The following is a 16,997-nucleotide window of genomic DNA, read 5'->3' on the forward strand; positions in this document are numbered from 1 at the left end:
ATTCTCAAGTGTAGAAGTTGACCACGCCCCTTTTGCACAGTTGATCTGCACTTCGCCCAAGTCCGCATTGATGCAACTGTTGCAGAAGGAGGAACAACGGCCCAAGTGCCTTTTCTGAAAATATGTATTTTCAAATGAAAGAAGTTCATTTTAAGTTTGAATGTAAATTTTGTCAAATAATTGTTTGAAGTTGTTAAAAAAAATTTTTTTAAAGTAGCACAAACAGCGACCAGCATTCCAGCATGCTCGGTGGCACAATTCTCCCTGTCCCAGTTCGGCAGTTACTGTCAACTACACACTCGAAACCTTACTGCGCACTTCCTCCAAGTGCACTTCACTGAAGGGCGCATTGCGAGTATTGGGATTGGGCCACAGTGTTAGTTTATTCCATTGAATATAATTCTCACTCTCTGTGCAGCATTGGCAGTGTGGTGCAATTCAGTTGTGGAGAGGACTACGTCCTCCAGGGCAGCAAAACCATCAGCTGTCAGCGAGTCGCCGAAGTCTTTGCAGCCTGGAGCGACCACCGACCGGTGTGCAAAGGTGAGCATTACCCCTCAGCTTGTTGTCACATAGCAACAAACATGGCTGAAGGAAGAATGTGTCCAAACAGAACAAAACTGAGCTCTTGGTCTGAAATGTCAGAAAATTAAGTCCAAGACCCATAAGTTCGCAAAATTGTTGTCGGTTCATATGGTTATTATGATAAAAATGTCAGCAGTTTTACCATTTTAAGGTTAATTTACCATTAAACTTAAATTACACTGAAGTGTTAATGTTAAAGCCTCCAGGTTAGCTTTTGATTGTCTACAGACTCTTTGAAATTAAACTGGAAGAGTACCAGACATGTTTAAGCCTCCATCAGGGACCAAACCTGTTGTCAGATTATATTTTAGATCATCCTGAAGTCCAGGGGGTGGAACGTGTTTTAAGATCTCCATCTGCACAACGTTCAGGAACAAAGTCTGTTAATGGAACCACAGATTTTTAGAGTTGGCTGCATCTGCCAGCTACATCACAGCTAATTACAGATTTGCCCAATAGTTCCCAGAAAGTTAAGTTTGCTGCTTGCTTGTCGAATTTCTCTTTAGTGTTTTTACAATAGAGCGCTGTGATTGCACACTGCTGCTAACCACTTAAACATTCTCCCTCTCCTGATAATAACTTTTTGCTTTCCTTGACGTTGGATGTGCTACTACTAGTTTACCCGCTTAATTATAGATTCACTAGAATAAATACAATAAAGTTTATCTCTCCCCAAATAGAATATTTACTAAGAAATCACAATGTAACCATACACATTGTTTGGTGTGTGTGTGTGTGTGTGTGTGTGTGTGTGTGTGTGTGTGTGTGCGTGTGCGTGTGCGCGTGTGCGTGTGTGCCTGCTCTGTCTTCTCGATCCCCAGTGAGTCGTGGTGGATGGCTGCTTATACTGAGCCAGGATTCTCTGGAGGTTTCTTCCTGTTAAAAGGGAGTTTTCCTCTCCACTGTCGCTAAATGCTTGCTTAGTATGAGGATTGCTGTAAAGTCACTTGATGCAATTGGCTGGCTTCCTTATATAGGAAACATTATTTCTGATTGGCTTAATGAACTGACCTGGATTGGAATGTTTATTATGTGAAGTGCCTTGAGATGACTCTTGTCGTGATTTGGCGCTAAATATGTATAAAAAAATTGAATTGGCCCACCAAACTGATGGAGCACTGTCATTGGCCCACCATACTGAAAGAAAGAAAACAATCTTTTTTTTATAATGCCTCTTTAGATAAAAATCACAAGGCACTTCACAAAAACAAAAACTTTAAAATATAAAAAAAGAGTCTAGGAAATGATTAAAAATGTGTTTAAAATTAGCAAAAATAGACAATTGTTATTAAAAAATGTAAAGAAAGAGAGAGAGTGAGTGGGAATTCCTGAGGAAGGAGGAATAGGTAGAAAGAACAGAATAAGAAAACGGTGACTAAGGTCACGCAAAGCCAGCTTGAACAGGTGAGTCTGCAGCTGCTTTTTAAAGGAGACCACTGAGTCCACGGATCTCAGGCTCAGGGGAGAGACGTCCAGAGTCTGAGGGCCACAGCAGCAAATGATCTGTCTCCTATAGTTTTTAGCCTGGTGCTGTACAACCAGTAGGCTTTGTTCACTGGACCTCAGGGACCTGCTGTGTGAGGACTAAGAATATCACCAACGTATGATGATGCTTGATAGAGCGCTGTGATTGGCATGACCCAATACTGATCAGTCCTGCTGAGTCAGTGGCCAGACCGACCTGTAGAACAAGATGCTTTTGCTTCGGGTACTGTCTGTGTAGATGTCGAGGCTAAGAAACCTCGGTGATTCTGCTGCTTTTATGGTTTGTTACACTTTGAATATATAACTGTTGTTTTTTAACAACTTCAATGCATAAAAAATGCTGAAAAATTAATGATTTTGATCCAGAAGGAAATTTTCACATTCATTTTAGAGCCATAATAAAATGTTCATCATGGGAGGAGTAATGATTCTTATTCAGGTGGAAAACGTAATTTAAGCATAGAGGCAATAAGCTACATGCTCATTTTTTATGTCTTATAATTAAACAAAACAACAACTTAAGAGTTCACATATCTCAGTCTGTCTATGTGCTGATGAGTGGGCTCAAACAAAAACCACACACACACACACACACACACACACACACACACACACACCACACACTGGAGGTGTCTTTCATGTGAAATGCCAAAGTCGTTTGTCATGTCTTCCTTCAGCTGGATTCAGACCGTGGCTGGACACACATACTTTAACATTAAACACACTTTTCAGTGTGTGTGTGTGTGTGTGTGTGTGTGTGTGTGTGTGTGTGTGTGTGTGTGTGTGTGCGCGCGTGTGCGTGTGTGTGTGTGTGTGTTGAAAGAATGACACTGGGTTACTGTGACACATAAAGACCGAGTGTGAAACTGGAAAATAGTATTTGGAATGATAAAGTGACTTTAGAGAAACAGAAGAAGTTAAGAAAGACAACAAACGACCTTCTTAATCTATGAAGTGTTAAAAACAGTAACTGTTTGTTGGCTCACAGCCCTTAAACTGTGAAGGAAGGGAGGATGAGTAGCACCTGGGATCTCCAGTGAAACCCGTCCAGCTCCAGGTTGAGCTCTGGCGCTCCGAGGTTAAAGGACACTTTCTAAACCCGGGCTTCTGCTACTTTCCTGCCTTCCTCTCATGAACCAGACATCCTGGGTGAACTGACACCCTTTAAGCTCTCGTTACCATGACAGCCTAGATCCTTGTAGACAGGTAGGATAAAACCAATCCAGTTCAGTCAGGTCTAGCTTACCTGTCACCTTCGTTTGACCGTTCTGTTGTTTTAAGGACTTTTATCTTCTTGTCTTCCCTAAATATGATATAAGGGGGTCTTTATTTTACCTAAATCTCTTCATAGAAGGGCGTACCCTTAAGTCCCTCAGGAGGAGTGCAGTGCTGTAAAGTGAAGCACAGTAAGTTAGGCCCATTGGTAAACAGCCACCGATCAGGACGGGGTCTTTGCTGAGATGTGATGTGGGTAGAGACATTTTCACTGGTCCACTACAACTCCAGAGGAGCGGATGTTCAACGTGAAAACTCTAAAACACAATTAGTGATGCTCTCGACATAAACAGCTCTGTCCAACATCCTTCTTTAATGGCTGTTGCTAAGAAACTAATATGTCCAGGCTTTGTTATTTTAGGCATCGTATGACAGAAGATGGTCCCAAACCACAGGCTTCACTTCAGGTAGGCTCCTGTCGGCTGAAAGACTATTTGTACAGCAGCGTTACTGATAAAATAGGTGTCCTTTTCATTCCTCACCTTGTGGCTCTTTAGTAAAACTTTGTAGTTTTGAACGTTGCTAGCACTAAATAAGCTCTGTAGAAAAATCTGTGAATCCCAGAGAAACCACATCGAGACAGCGTGAAGGACAGGATGCATGCTCCACTCAAATCTTATTTCAAACAATAACACCAAGGCACTATTTAACCTCTATAGAATGCTCTGAAGAGATCGAACCCTCTAGACACTGCATATGCTGTTTCAGTTTTAACCATACAAAGTAGTTCGGTGTGGACGGCCTGCTTGGTCTGGAAAGCAGAACCTGGAGATACCATTTTACTTATTCCCTCAGGGACAGAAAAAATAACCCTAATATTGAAATTCAAAAAATAAAGAGGGCTCAAATTTATGAGAGACATGTTCCTCTGGAGCTGAAAGACTGAAAGGTATTTGAAACTTTACCGATGCCTAGACAAGCACTTTGACTTGTGACTCATTAGATGGAGCTAGAAGGAAGATTAGCTTTAGCTGGGAGTGTGTATTTCACATCAAGGATTGGGGGACCTTTGGTTGCATCCCACATTAGGCTGTATAACAGTGAATACTAAAGGGTCTATGATAGTTTTGTTTTTGGACAGTTAAGAAAATAATTTATGCCTTCTTAATCCCATTTAGGGTCACAGAGACTCGGTACACATCTGAAATGCAGGTCAAGGTTATTAGAATAACCCTTAAATCCCCTAGTTATTGGACAGGAGTTGGAGTGCATCCTAGACAGGTGGCCAGTCCATTACAAGGTCGTATAGAGACAACCCACAATGAACACACACAGTCTATTTAGAATCACCAATTATCTTTAAATGCCTGTTTTTGGCATTTTGGACAGGACATTTATGGACATTTATAGGTTTTCCAGTCCCTGTACAACCAAGTTAGAGTTGTGACCCCATACTTTGCAGAACGTTGAACACATTCCCAGTTTGGGTTGCAACCCATCAGGGCTGACTCTTGTCTTTGATCCTGTTTGTTGGGGTCATTCAATTCAATTCAATTCAATTCAAAAATACTTTATTAATCCCAGAGGGAAATTGATTGCTGTAGTAGCTCTGAATAATAATAATAATAATAATAATAATCAAGTCGTCAAAGAGTTATTGTATATTACAATGGCTGTTGGCAGGAAGGATCTCCAGTAGCGGTCAGTGTTGCAGCGAAACTGAAGAAGCCTCTGACTGAAGACACTCTTCCGTTGTCTGACAGTCTTGTGAAGAGAATGCTCAGGGTTGTCCATCATTTTCTTGATTCTCTGGAGAATCCCTCTTTGCATTATCTCCTCCAGTGGTTCCACAGTCGTCCCCAGAACAGAACCAGCCTTTTTTAGTAGGCTGTTGAGCCTTTTCAGGTCCCTGCTTCTGATGCTGCTACCCCAACAGACGATGGCTGAAGACATTAAACTCTCAACAGACTTGTAGAAGATCTGCAGCATCTTGCTACAGACATTGAAGGACCTAAGCGACCTCAAGAAGTGCAGTCTGCTGTGTCCCTTCTTGTAAACGGCTTTGCTGTTCTTTCTCCAGTCCAGTCTGTTGTCCAGGTGAACTCCAAGGTATTTGTATTCCTCAACAACCTCCACTTCTTCTCCCATGATGGAAACAGTGTTTGACTACACCCTGTTTCTTCTGAAGTCTAAAATCATCTCCTTTGTTTTGTTCACGTTCAACGTCAGATGATTGTTTACACACCATGCCACAAAGCGCTCCACCAGCTCTCTGTACTCAGCTTCCTGTCCATCTCTGATACACCCGACGACTACAGAGTCATCGGAGTATTTCTGTAGATGACAGGTCTCTGATTTGTACTGTAAGTCTGAGGTGTACAGGGTGAAAAGGAATGGTGAGAGTACAGTCCCCTGTGGTGCTCCAATGTTACTGATCGCCTGGTTTGATGTGCAGTTCTTCAGCCTCACAAACTGTGGTCTGTTTGTCAGCTAGTCTTTAATCCAGGCGATAGTTGAGGCCCCCACCTGTGTCTTCTGGAGTTTCTGGCAAAGTATGAATGAATGAATGAATGAGTGAATATATATATATATATATATATATATATATATATATATATATATATATATATATATATATATATATGTGTGTGTGTGTGTGTGTGTGTGTGAGCATAGGATCTGTTTTTAATCATCAGGTTTGGTGAAGTGGACTCATGTGGACTCTGAAAGTCCTTCCACCAGCGTTTCTCCAACAGGGCGGGGCCTCCAGTCGCGCCCGCTAGTCCAGTCAGCCATCTGTTGCTTAAAACCTTTAAAACAATTAAAACGGCATGAAAACACCGCCACCAAGGGATTTTTCTGTTCCTTGACTGTCTGAGGTTAAAACGTCCCAGACGAGCCCCCATTTATGTTATGTCCCCGACAGAAGGTGTTAAAATGTGAATGAGAGAGTAACATAAGAAACAAGATACTTGATTTAAAATGGGTTTAATTGTCATAAAAAGGTTGTAAAAATAAGGGAGCAAACAGATGGAGGGCATTATAAAAATAATTCCAAATGAAAACATAGCAAAAAGGTTAACATTAAGAGACAGTTTACCTACATGAAAAACACCTGATTAAAACTTTGTTAAAAGTTTTACCGAATCAGAACGCCTTTTTAAATATACGGAGTTGATAAAAGTTTCTAAACCCAGAGTTAACCTTTAAACCCAACATACTAAGACTTTGTTAAAAGCCATAAATAATAACATTAACATAAAGCATTCTATTGACATTAAACACCTGGTTTAAACTTATGTTAAACGTTTTACCAAAACAGGTGTTTTAAACCAAAGTCAGTAAAGTTGTATCAAGCCAAGTTAACCTTAAACAAAGAGGGAAATACCCTCACCAAGACTGTTAAAGACAGTCTACCAAGATCCCAGGGGATTATCTCAGAGTTTTCAGGTTAAAACTCATCAAAAACAAAATGGGTTCAAAACAAAACCACAGACAGCAGAAGCCCAGCACTGCTGCCTCCCAGACTGCCTAAGCACAGCCTTCATAGGTGTAGGTCATCAGAGGGATTCAGGTCAACTTTGCTCATCAGTAGCCTGGATGAGAGGTGGAGGAGGGGCGGTGTCTTGGCCAATCACAGGGCTGGATGGTCCTGGCTCCTGCAGCTGAAGAGGCCATATATATATATATATATATATATATATATATATATATATATATATATATATATACATATATACACCTGGACACTTTTACCAGTAAATTTCTGAAACCCAGTGGGCGGTCCCCACCACCTCCATCTTGGCTGTGTCTTGAATCTAGTCACTCCCAGAAAATACAGAAGTAGAGCTGAGAATGAATCCATGAGCGTGAGGGCAGATGATCTAACACCCATCAAATTCTGAGCTGACGTAGCTACAGGCCAATTTCGCAAACCATAGTTAACTGAGGTTGGCGGACGCTTTTAGCCAGGAAACTACTGTTGAATGACTCTACTACCCTCAGATTTCTAGGATATAACACTTTTACCATGAGGCCGAGGCTTAGGCCCTCCCTGGAGCAAGCATGAGGGCAAGCTGCTAGCGCTACCACTGACAAGGAGGCGTTGCCCGACAGACCGAGATGACGAAGCCGCTAACAAGTACACACACATACAGGCTCACAGCAGCATTTGACATCATTTGGTACCAGCTAATGTCATGGGGTACCTCTTAGCCAATAGCATTGGCAGATTTAAATTCAAATCCAGTGCAGAGTTTTCACCTGAAGAGGGCGCAACAATGATAGTTTTAGGCAGAATGTTTACATTTTAACTAAGATGCTTTCAATTGCTAAATTATTGAACACGTGTCTACAGACACTCATTTATATAGTTTATCAGCAAAAAATTGTTGATTTGGGGGTGACTTGCTCTTTAAATGATTATAATAGTAGTAACATTGTATTCTCACTACTCATGCAGAAACATACCAGTGGAGTATATTATTCACCATGTGAGAAAGCATGGCTATTAATAAAACAAAAGTGTTGGGCTGCATTTGCAATGACACAAGCTATTGTACCCCTTTCTATGTGCCTTGGCTCCAGTGTGTAAGCCACATTTTTTTTAATCAAACAGCTGTTAGCCCAAAAGTGATGCGCCTGATCCCAACAAAATGACATTATTCATCTGATGGTTCATCTACTAACAAATACGAGTATTTATTGAACCTAACAGGTACTGAGATCAATATTATATTTAATATATTTCCCCCAAAGCAATGTCCTTATTTAGCTTTTTTTTAAGTCTGAATTAAACAAAAGTAGAATTAAAGGAAGGCCGTTTCTAGCTCCACTCAGCTCAGATTTGACCTTTAAATCCAACCAGCCAACAACTGATGTGAAAACTCCTGAATAACACCGGCGGAAAGGCAATCTGTCAGGAAGCATCAAGCCAGCTAACCTATTAAAGGGACACTCCTATCATAACACTTTTATATAGTTAAACGTGTCGTTTGGAGCACTAAAGGGAGAATGGAGTGAACGTCTCTGGAAAATGAGCCATGAATGTCACAACAGTGAACCGACAGAGAAAAATGAATACAAATAGAAATTCGGGCAGGAGTGGTAATCTATTTATTGGATGTTATAGAACGAACAGAAAGCTCCCAGAACATCTCAAAATTACAATAAAATATCAAACAAACACACAAATACAAGTGCACTGTCCATTTTCCACTCATATAATGTTTTACGAGCACAAGTGAGGACAGAGACGGAGACAGAGAGAGGGGCTCCATGTGGCACCTTGATTAATGGACAGATGGCAAGGCCACCGAGCCAACTCGTTCTCTCTGCCTGTGTCTGTTTGTGAACTCCAGGGGAGTTAGGTGGATGTGCCGACCCTACGAAGGTGTGTGTCAGCTACTCTTACACATGCACAGACACTCACACAGCCATGCACATATGTTGATTTTTAGGAAGTGAGAGGAAGACGAATGAGAGAGCTGAAGAGCTCGGGCACTTACAGCGGGTTCAGTAAATGACTGTGTGTGTGTGTGTGTGTGTGTGTGTGTGTGTGTGTGTGTGTGTGTGTGTGTGCGTGTGTGCGTGTGCGTGTGCGCCCATTAAATCTCCTACCAGAACGAGTGCCATTGGAACACTGTGTGCCACCTTAATGATGTCATCAATCATTCTCTGTGTACATTGGTCAGTCTATCTGCTACTGTAGGTGGTTTGTTAAAAGAGGCAGATTGACCATCCTGAAAGAAGTTCTGATCTTTACTTCGGCTCTCTGCTGAGACCACAGGCTTGACTTGTTTCATAAACTGACAAGTAGAGTGTTTTTTTATTTTTTGTTATCGACATGAAATTCTCTTACTCTTTAAACCAAAATGACTTTAGGACTTTTGAGTCTTGTGTTTTCATTTATCGATCAAAGGTCTGTCTTTCATGGGACTAAACGACTCTTTTTGCAAGAATTCTACAAGTTTATTGGAACCTTGCCAACATGTTAATTCTACAGGGAGCCTAAGTCTCCACCCTCTCCGGTCGGCTCATGGGTCCCCGGGAAAAAGAAAAAATGAATGCAAGTCAACGGAGCTAAAAATGCTATTTTCTAATCCGCTTTGCCCTGGATTGCACATGTCGTACTGCAATTTAAATTAAAAATAAAGACGGGTGTTTTGACCATGCCAGTCACGCACTTTGAGATTTATCAGCTTGTAAAAGTTCGTACTAAGCATGATTACAAACTAGAAATCGACACGTTACAGAATCTCCTCTCTCCTAGCTTAGCTGCTACTTACCACATGGCCAGATTTATGGCGGATCTGTTCTCCTGTGGGAAGTTCGCTGAACTCACAGCCATTTTCCCTCAGTTTTCTCGGTGTCTGGTTCCATGACATCACTTTCGTGAAGCACATTCGTAGTCCTGGACTTATTTTCACACAAAACCTAAAATAGTTTGTCCCCATAGGTTTCATTTTAACTGGGGACGCCGGGGACATGTCTGCGGCAAAATTTGTGATTGGCAGCTGTGTCCCCTCCACTTTCAAAAAAGCCTAGATGAGTTTTTTTTTACCAGCTCAGATCGTATGCCTACGTCTGCTCCCAGCAGATTTTTTTAATGTCGCAACTGGCATCTAATTATTTATACTTGAGCTTCAAATAAAAATAAAACCGTAATCAATTAATTAATTCATTTGTAACATTTCTGAAAAAGTGCCCTGTGTTATGCTGAGTTCTCTACCCTGCTGCCCTGCATGCAGCCGTCAGCAGTTGTGATAAGCAGGAGAGCACGTCACCCACACTGCTCAAGAATCCCTTATTCTTGTTTAGCTCCAAGAGGTAAGCAATGCTATATTTTATTAAACACCAAAATAAGGTGATATTTTAATGTGATTAATGCAGGGGTCCTTCAGGCGTGCTTACAGCCACCCCGGCTGTTAGCATGTAGCTTGTGGAGGTGAGTACACGTGAGCAGAATAATATGTTGTTAAGTCGATTTTAAGTAGCTTTTGTGACTTGTTTTTGACATGCGAGTGCTCTTAGGAGTGTTCTGTGAGAAGTTTAGCTTGTAGCTTTAAAAAGAAAAGCAAGTTATATGGGTGATAATGCTCCGATTAGCGTGTCGCTAATAGAAGCTAACTTCTCGTGAGTGTTAAGTTACTTCGCTGTCTTTTTAATCTGAACAGAGTGTGATGCTGTATAACACACATTAGCCACGCTTACATGCGCAAAATCTCCTCTATCCGATGAAAATCTTGGCTGTTCGGAAATCCCAAATGTCTGTTTACACGGACACTATTTTATGCACCAAGCATTCAATCTGAATTAATAGGGTGAGCATGCGCAGGGAGTTATCTTTCCCGGAAAAGATGGTAAACAAATGCCATGAAATGAAATGAAAAGTGTATTAAAATCAATGAATCTGGTAGTTCACGGACAGCTAGGTTGTCGGAGCGTGGAGCCTGATATAAAGATGAGTATTTTTCTCTGAAAATCTAATTTGACAGTCACAAATATTATAACAAGGATATATATATAATATAATACAATAATAATAATAATAATACAAGATCTTTTTTGCTAGACTAGCTATATGGATGTAAAGATTCCACCTTGCTTACAGGCTAATGGGGGGTTTCAGTGCCATTGGAAAAACAAAACAGGATTTTTAATAACTGTCAATACACTACTGTGCATATTGGAGTGAAACATTAAAACCTGATGAATACTTAAATATGCTAGCCTATTAAATGATTGTCCCCAGCAATTTTTAAACCTCACTCAAGTGTATGATTATTGTCCCCAGCAATTCTAAAAACAAACTGACGCCCTTGTGTGTCCCCCTGTTAGAAAATAAGCGCATTCTTTGTATCAAAATGCTTATTTAAAATTCACGGACATCATATGTGAAATACGTGGCTCAAAACAAGCAGAATTAGAAAACAGCATTTTTAGCTCCATTGACTTGCATTCAGTTTTTCATTCTTCCGGGGACCCATGGTCCGGAAGTAGATGGGCGTGACTTAGGATCCCTATTTTGGTTAGCTTTAGTTTTTATCCTCCAGTACCAGAGAATGCAGCAATGCATTGGATTTTCAAGTTTATTTTCTAAAAGAGAGAAAAAAAAATTCTCACCCCAAAAATACAATTTTTATTCTTGTAGTCACTAATTAGATGCCTCACTTAGTATCATCTGAACCCTAATGGCAGCCCAAGAGAGAAACTAAAGGTGCGTTTCCATTATTGAATCTTCAGGGAAATTTTATTGGAGCTTTACAGCATGCGCGTGACCAAACGCAGTACCTGAGCTGGGGTAGGTACTCGGATTGGTCCTGTAGAGTCGCTGAGCAGAACTTTTGGTGAACTCATGCTGATTGGTTGTAACTCAGTAGGAAATTACATCAGCAGAATTCAACCAAACAACCAGCAAATGTTAATTTGGAAGAGTTGCTGGTGAAGCAAAGAAAAGAACAGTGTTCACTCTGTTATATTCCCCATTACTAAACTCCCCAAACCAAGAAATGCAGCGAAAATCCACCCCAGAGCGTCATAATTCACGGGGCTTCGTTGTCTCACAGAGCACTGTAAAAAATGACGCTTCTTCTGGTCATTGAACGCCACATTTGCATCACACTGTCGCTCTCCCAGTCCTTCAAATGGGTTAAATTTAGCTGAACTTTGACAGAATAAAACTCTTAATGGTATAAATGTTCATGGGCACTTTTTGTGCTGATTAATGACATCACTCTTGGCAGAAACATCCGTGATGTGCTGACGTCTTAGCAAAGTCATGATAAAGCTGAGTTTGTACAGAAAAACAATTTCCCCCCTCCCATAAATTTCCTGGAACTCCAACAGTGGAAACATGACTCACATTATCAATTATTTACCTCACAAAGCCCTCTAGGTCAACGGGTGGTTAAAGCCTAAAAAGCATTTCAAGTTTAATGCATGGTAGAAGTGACCACATGGTTAATTCTTGCTTGTATACATTTGCAGTAATTGAGTACTTGGGTTAACCCTAAGCCAAACCCCAGATGAAAAGGTAATTATGTAAAACAAAAAGTAGTAACTGCAACTAAAATGTCAGAACTGAAAAACTGCAATGACATATATTTTGGTAGAGGGCACGCATCTTTAGGATAATCCTCAAATCTTCCCCACGCATTGTGAAATTCAGAAAACTCAACCGTGTGATTTCATTCTATTTCCCATTTGCCTCCCCTTCACATCTCTGTACTCTACCTGGCTGGAGCACAGGGTCAGGGAGATAATCTGGAGCTGGTAAGGGTTAACCGTCCTTGGTATGCTTCAGTAGCTATTGCTGTACGGATGATTGAAGCTGAGCCTGTACTGCCGGGACGATTCAATAACCACAAAGGCCATCCTGCTGAGGAGGCAGCACAGTCACAGTATAGACCCCTGAATGTAAAGCAGTTCAGGCTGTAAGGAACACTTATGAGCCAGAGTAATGAAGCTGGCTGGTATTAAAAATTAACACTTTCAGTGTTTTTGGTGCTTATTAGGCGCATGAATGATGCTTTCAGGCCATAAAGGAAAACGTAGGAAAGAAAATGAGCAAGGGCATGGAAGCTACAGCGGAGGAGGCTCTGGCATAGTGATCCTTGCGTGAAACCTAATTTAATTTTGGCCTCCTCCCAAAAGTTTATTCAGGAATACTGGTTAATCTGAGGGCAATAAAGAAGCAGCAGCAACAGACAACCAAGCAAGTTCCTCCTAAATTAACCATTTTTGCTGATGAACTCTAAATGATAGTCTAGTCATGCAGTTGATGCATCTAGTTAAAAATTTGGCACTTTAGTGCATTTTAGTAAATATTTAAGTATTCTGCCTAAAACTGTCAAGTGCTGCGCCCTCTTCAGGTAAAAACCCCGCTCTGTTTGAATTTAAATGTCCCATTGCAATCGGCTAAGAGGTACTCTGACATTAGCTGGTACCATATGATGTCATATGCGAGTGTGTGTGTTGTGCGTGTGTGTGTGTATGTGTGTGTGTGTGACTCCGCCCTCTTGGTCTGCCAGGCACACGTCCTTGTGGCGCATTTTTCAAACGTTAAATGGGAGTTGAGTTAGACTCTGGAAGGGGGTGACTTGCTCTTTAAGATAGAAAGATATGGGGTTTTAAACATGTATGCTTAATTCACTTAGTTCTCAAAATGTTACGTTTGACGTGGAATTTATCATCTTTTTGAAGACGATGTTTCCTTTTAAACAAAACCCTAAAACTTTGAATACATAGAGGGAATAAGAAGTCACTTCATTTCTATTCTCAAGGCAGTTTGATGAAAGGTGGTCATGTCTTTTATGATGCAAAAACCCTTTTATTCATATTTCACACAACAGCTAAAAGCTGCTTATTAAGTATAACCATTGTCTCTTAATGAGCAGCAGCACCTGTCAAAAGGGTCGGCAGAGCACCACAATAATCCTACTTTGGTTTTACCTTAAAGTCCCAGTTCATTTATAGGTTCATCATAGGTCACTTTTTATTCATTCTGACTCACTGTTTGGTTTGGAGTGAAAAACGAACAGAGGCTTCCATAAAAAATTACTAGAGGAGCAATTGCATGTGCCATCTGTCAACATCGACTACCAGCTGAGCCAAGTTGGATAATCAGACACTTGCTGAAGCCAGTCAGGTGGAGAGTGAAAACATCTGTTCATCTTTTGTGGCTCAATTTTCAATAAATTTTATTTATTTATTCTGTTCTAGCTTTAGCACCATCTACACCAACCTTTTAAACCCACAATCACAGCCTTGACCAGTTTGATGCTCTGTTTGTATGATGATCCATCTTTGAAAATTAATTCAATCTGTAAATATCCTTCTCCATTTAATTGATTAGGGAGGCTTTAGGGTGGCTATAACAGTCCAGCTTGAAGATCAGGGCAGCACCAGTGCAGAGCTCACTTAGGTGCCACATTCTTCCATGAAAACCCTCAGAGTCAGACGGGTATTCTGTAAAAGGAGACAGTTATGGTGTAGACTAAAGTGTTGTTCTAATGGGTCACCTTTCCGATAGTTTAAGGCAGGGGTGTCAAACTCATTTTAGCTCACGGACCACATTGAGGGAAATCTAGTCCCAAGTGGACCGGACTGGTAAATTAAAAACAACTTCAGATTGTTTTCTTTGTTTTAATACAATCAATATAAAACAAAGCTGGAGCCTGAGGACAGTATATTCAAAATAGTACAAGTACAACACCTGAAGTGTACTTGAAAATTCGAAGAAAAAAAAATCAATAAATTAAAAAAACATAGTGATTCAAAGAGCTTACAGATCACATGGCTAGATCAGTTTTATGCAGCACTTAAAGTATATTTGACTCATTTTACTTCACATCTTTTAGCTTTCACCAGCAACTCAACATCAGAAGTCACATCCTGAGTGGTAGCCAACTTCAGGATGTGATTCAAGTTCTTGTGTGAGCCTTGAGCGCAGCTTTGTTTTATTTATACTCATTACAGAGGAAACTTGCTCACAAAGATAAGTTTATTTTCACTCTACATTGTAAAGTATGAAAATAAAGTTTACACAACCATCTCGCGGGCCGGATCTGGCCCGCGGGCCGCATGTTTGACACCCCTGGTTTAAGGCATCAAAACACAGTGGTGAATAAAGGGAGACGAGGCAGTTTGGGCTTGCTTTTAGCACTCCCTGGTGTCCGTTTAGTAAAACCAAACACAAAACTCCTCTCCTCGCTGTGCGTTTGTCTTTTTAACACCTTAATCTAACAGTTGAAATGTCTCCTTAGCCTTCATTAGTGTCTACAGCAGTGATTCATCACTCAGCTGTGTTCACGATCTAAAACAGGGGTGGGGAACCCTGGTTCATCGAGGGCCGGTATCCAGCATATTTTAGTTTCAAGTCTGCTTCAACACACCTGATTTTAATCAGCAGGTGATTAACAGGCTTCTGCAGAGCTTGATGAGCTGCTGAACAGGTGAATCAACCGCTGAATCAGAAGTGTTGGAGCAAAGACATGCAGGGTACCGGCCCTTGAGGACCAGGGTTCCCCACTCCTGATCTAAAACATGCAGGAAACATGCTGGAAGCAGACTGCAGCGCCAGGTGCAACAGACCGGGCCAACAACTCTAAAGTTGCAGGTGGAATATTCTGGCCACAGGGGGCCTTTCATTAACCCTGTAAAGGGGTAATTTTAGCACATACTGACTCGAGGAAATGATTTAAAAATATGAAAAAGTTGCATAGTGTCTCTTTTAAGAGCAACTTATCCCAACCCTCCACACATTTTGGTGTTGTACAAGACTTAGAACATGTTTCCATAAGATTAAAATGGTATCCAAGAAGCTCAGGAACCAAAACGCCCAGGCCATAATTCCACTGAAAATGTGTGTTCTGTCCTAAAGGTAGGTGAAACAAAAACCTACACATTTTGACGAAATCTAAGCAATGATTATGCTGGAATGAACTTCCACAGTCTAAATTTGGCCCAGATGTTTATTCACAACACACCATGGTGAGGGTTTAAGAACAGACCATCAGTACTAAAATGGTCTTGGAATTAAAGCTGCTAGAGCAAAGTTCTGCCCCTTAATAACATTCTAACAGAGTATAGCTATAAATATATTGTGGAAAAAAATAAATAAAACACCTCCGCCAATGACTCGTTTCAGACTAAAAGCAACTATTGGACCATCCGGTTGTCGGTCTCGCAGAACCTTTGCACTTCCCTAGGTCCTCCATTCATTACGCACTTGCATATTTAACTACATAACACCACTGGTGTGAGAGGTTTGCAGCTAAATAATACCAGAGAAGGAGAAACAGCCGGCTGCTACCACTTCAAGGACAAACTACCAGAGTCTCAAATTCAAATTCAAAAATACTTTATTAATCCCAGAGGGAAATTCAACAAAACTGCATTTAGAGTCACTGACAACAAAAGACGTTTGGAAGTAGAAAACGGTGACTGGTGTTTAGCACTATCTTGTTTCCTCCGACAATGTGGGTTTCCGGTTCCGACAGAGGCGTTTCAAGAAGGATACCAGAGGGGAGGGGTGAGTGTTCAAAACCTAGCTTGTTCTGTAGAGTCACTATACCAGTTTTAAACCTCAGTGCACCGTACAAATACACCTAAAACCATCAAAGCACCAAATATTATGACAAACCAAACCTTGTGTCACTCTCAAAACGTCTGACCATAGAAACCACTTCTAACCAAAGGTTGATCCTTAACAGTCTTGGTCATTTACCTCATAGATTTGTCCATTTTATGAAAAAAGTGACCTGCAGCTTGTACACCTTGGTGAGCAAAAAGATATAAGGAACAAAATTTTAAATAAAGAAAGACAAATCAAAGGACTCTCAGATGCAGCTTGAAAGATTTATGAAGTTTTAATATAAATTATGGTGCGTTAGCCTTTCTGGTAATTCTGGTGATAACTCGCAGTAGCAACATGGTTCCCATTCTGCTGTTGGCACAGAGGCGGGCCGGCCATTTGTTCAGGACACGCTGATTGAGCTGTCAAAGCACACGCATGCTTACAAAGGCACACATACTTCTGGAGACGTGCGGATAAATCATTCCTACTCAGGCATGTGCTGGCTTTATCTCTGCATATCTGCCAGTGTATAAATCGCAACGAGCCAAGCGCGAGGGAAGGTCAGCGGAAGACACTCTGTGAGAATTAGAGGAATCAGCTGGGCTGAGTTGGATGGGATGGGTCGGGAGGGAAT

The 16,997-nt window shown here is 41.0% G+C and overlaps 1 protein-coding gene across 1 annotated transcript in view; it reads left to right on the top strand.

Moving 5' to 3' along the window:
• Nucleotides 1-16,997, top strand: part of LOC139064860 (CUB and sushi domain-containing protein 3-like) — a gene marked incomplete at its 3' end in the record, with an annotated part of 179,952 nt that overhangs the window by 55,919 nt on the left and 107,036 nt on the right. Inside the window, exon 7 of the mRNA XM_070547853.1 lies at nucleotides 419-543. Coding sequence (XP_070403954.1) covers nucleotides 419-543 — 125 coding nt within the window. The remainder of the gene's footprint in view (nucleotides 1-418; nucleotides 544-16,997) is intronic.

The sequence above is a fragment of the Nothobranchius furzeri genome, unplaced genomic scaffold, assembly GCF_043380555.1.
Source record: "Nothobranchius furzeri strain GRZ-AD unplaced genomic scaffold, NfurGRZ-RIMD1 Scf057, whole genome shotgun sequence".
In the NCBI taxonomy this organism is placed as follows: Eukaryota; Metazoa; Chordata; class Actinopteri; order Cyprinodontiformes; family Nothobranchiidae; genus Nothobranchius; species Nothobranchius furzeri.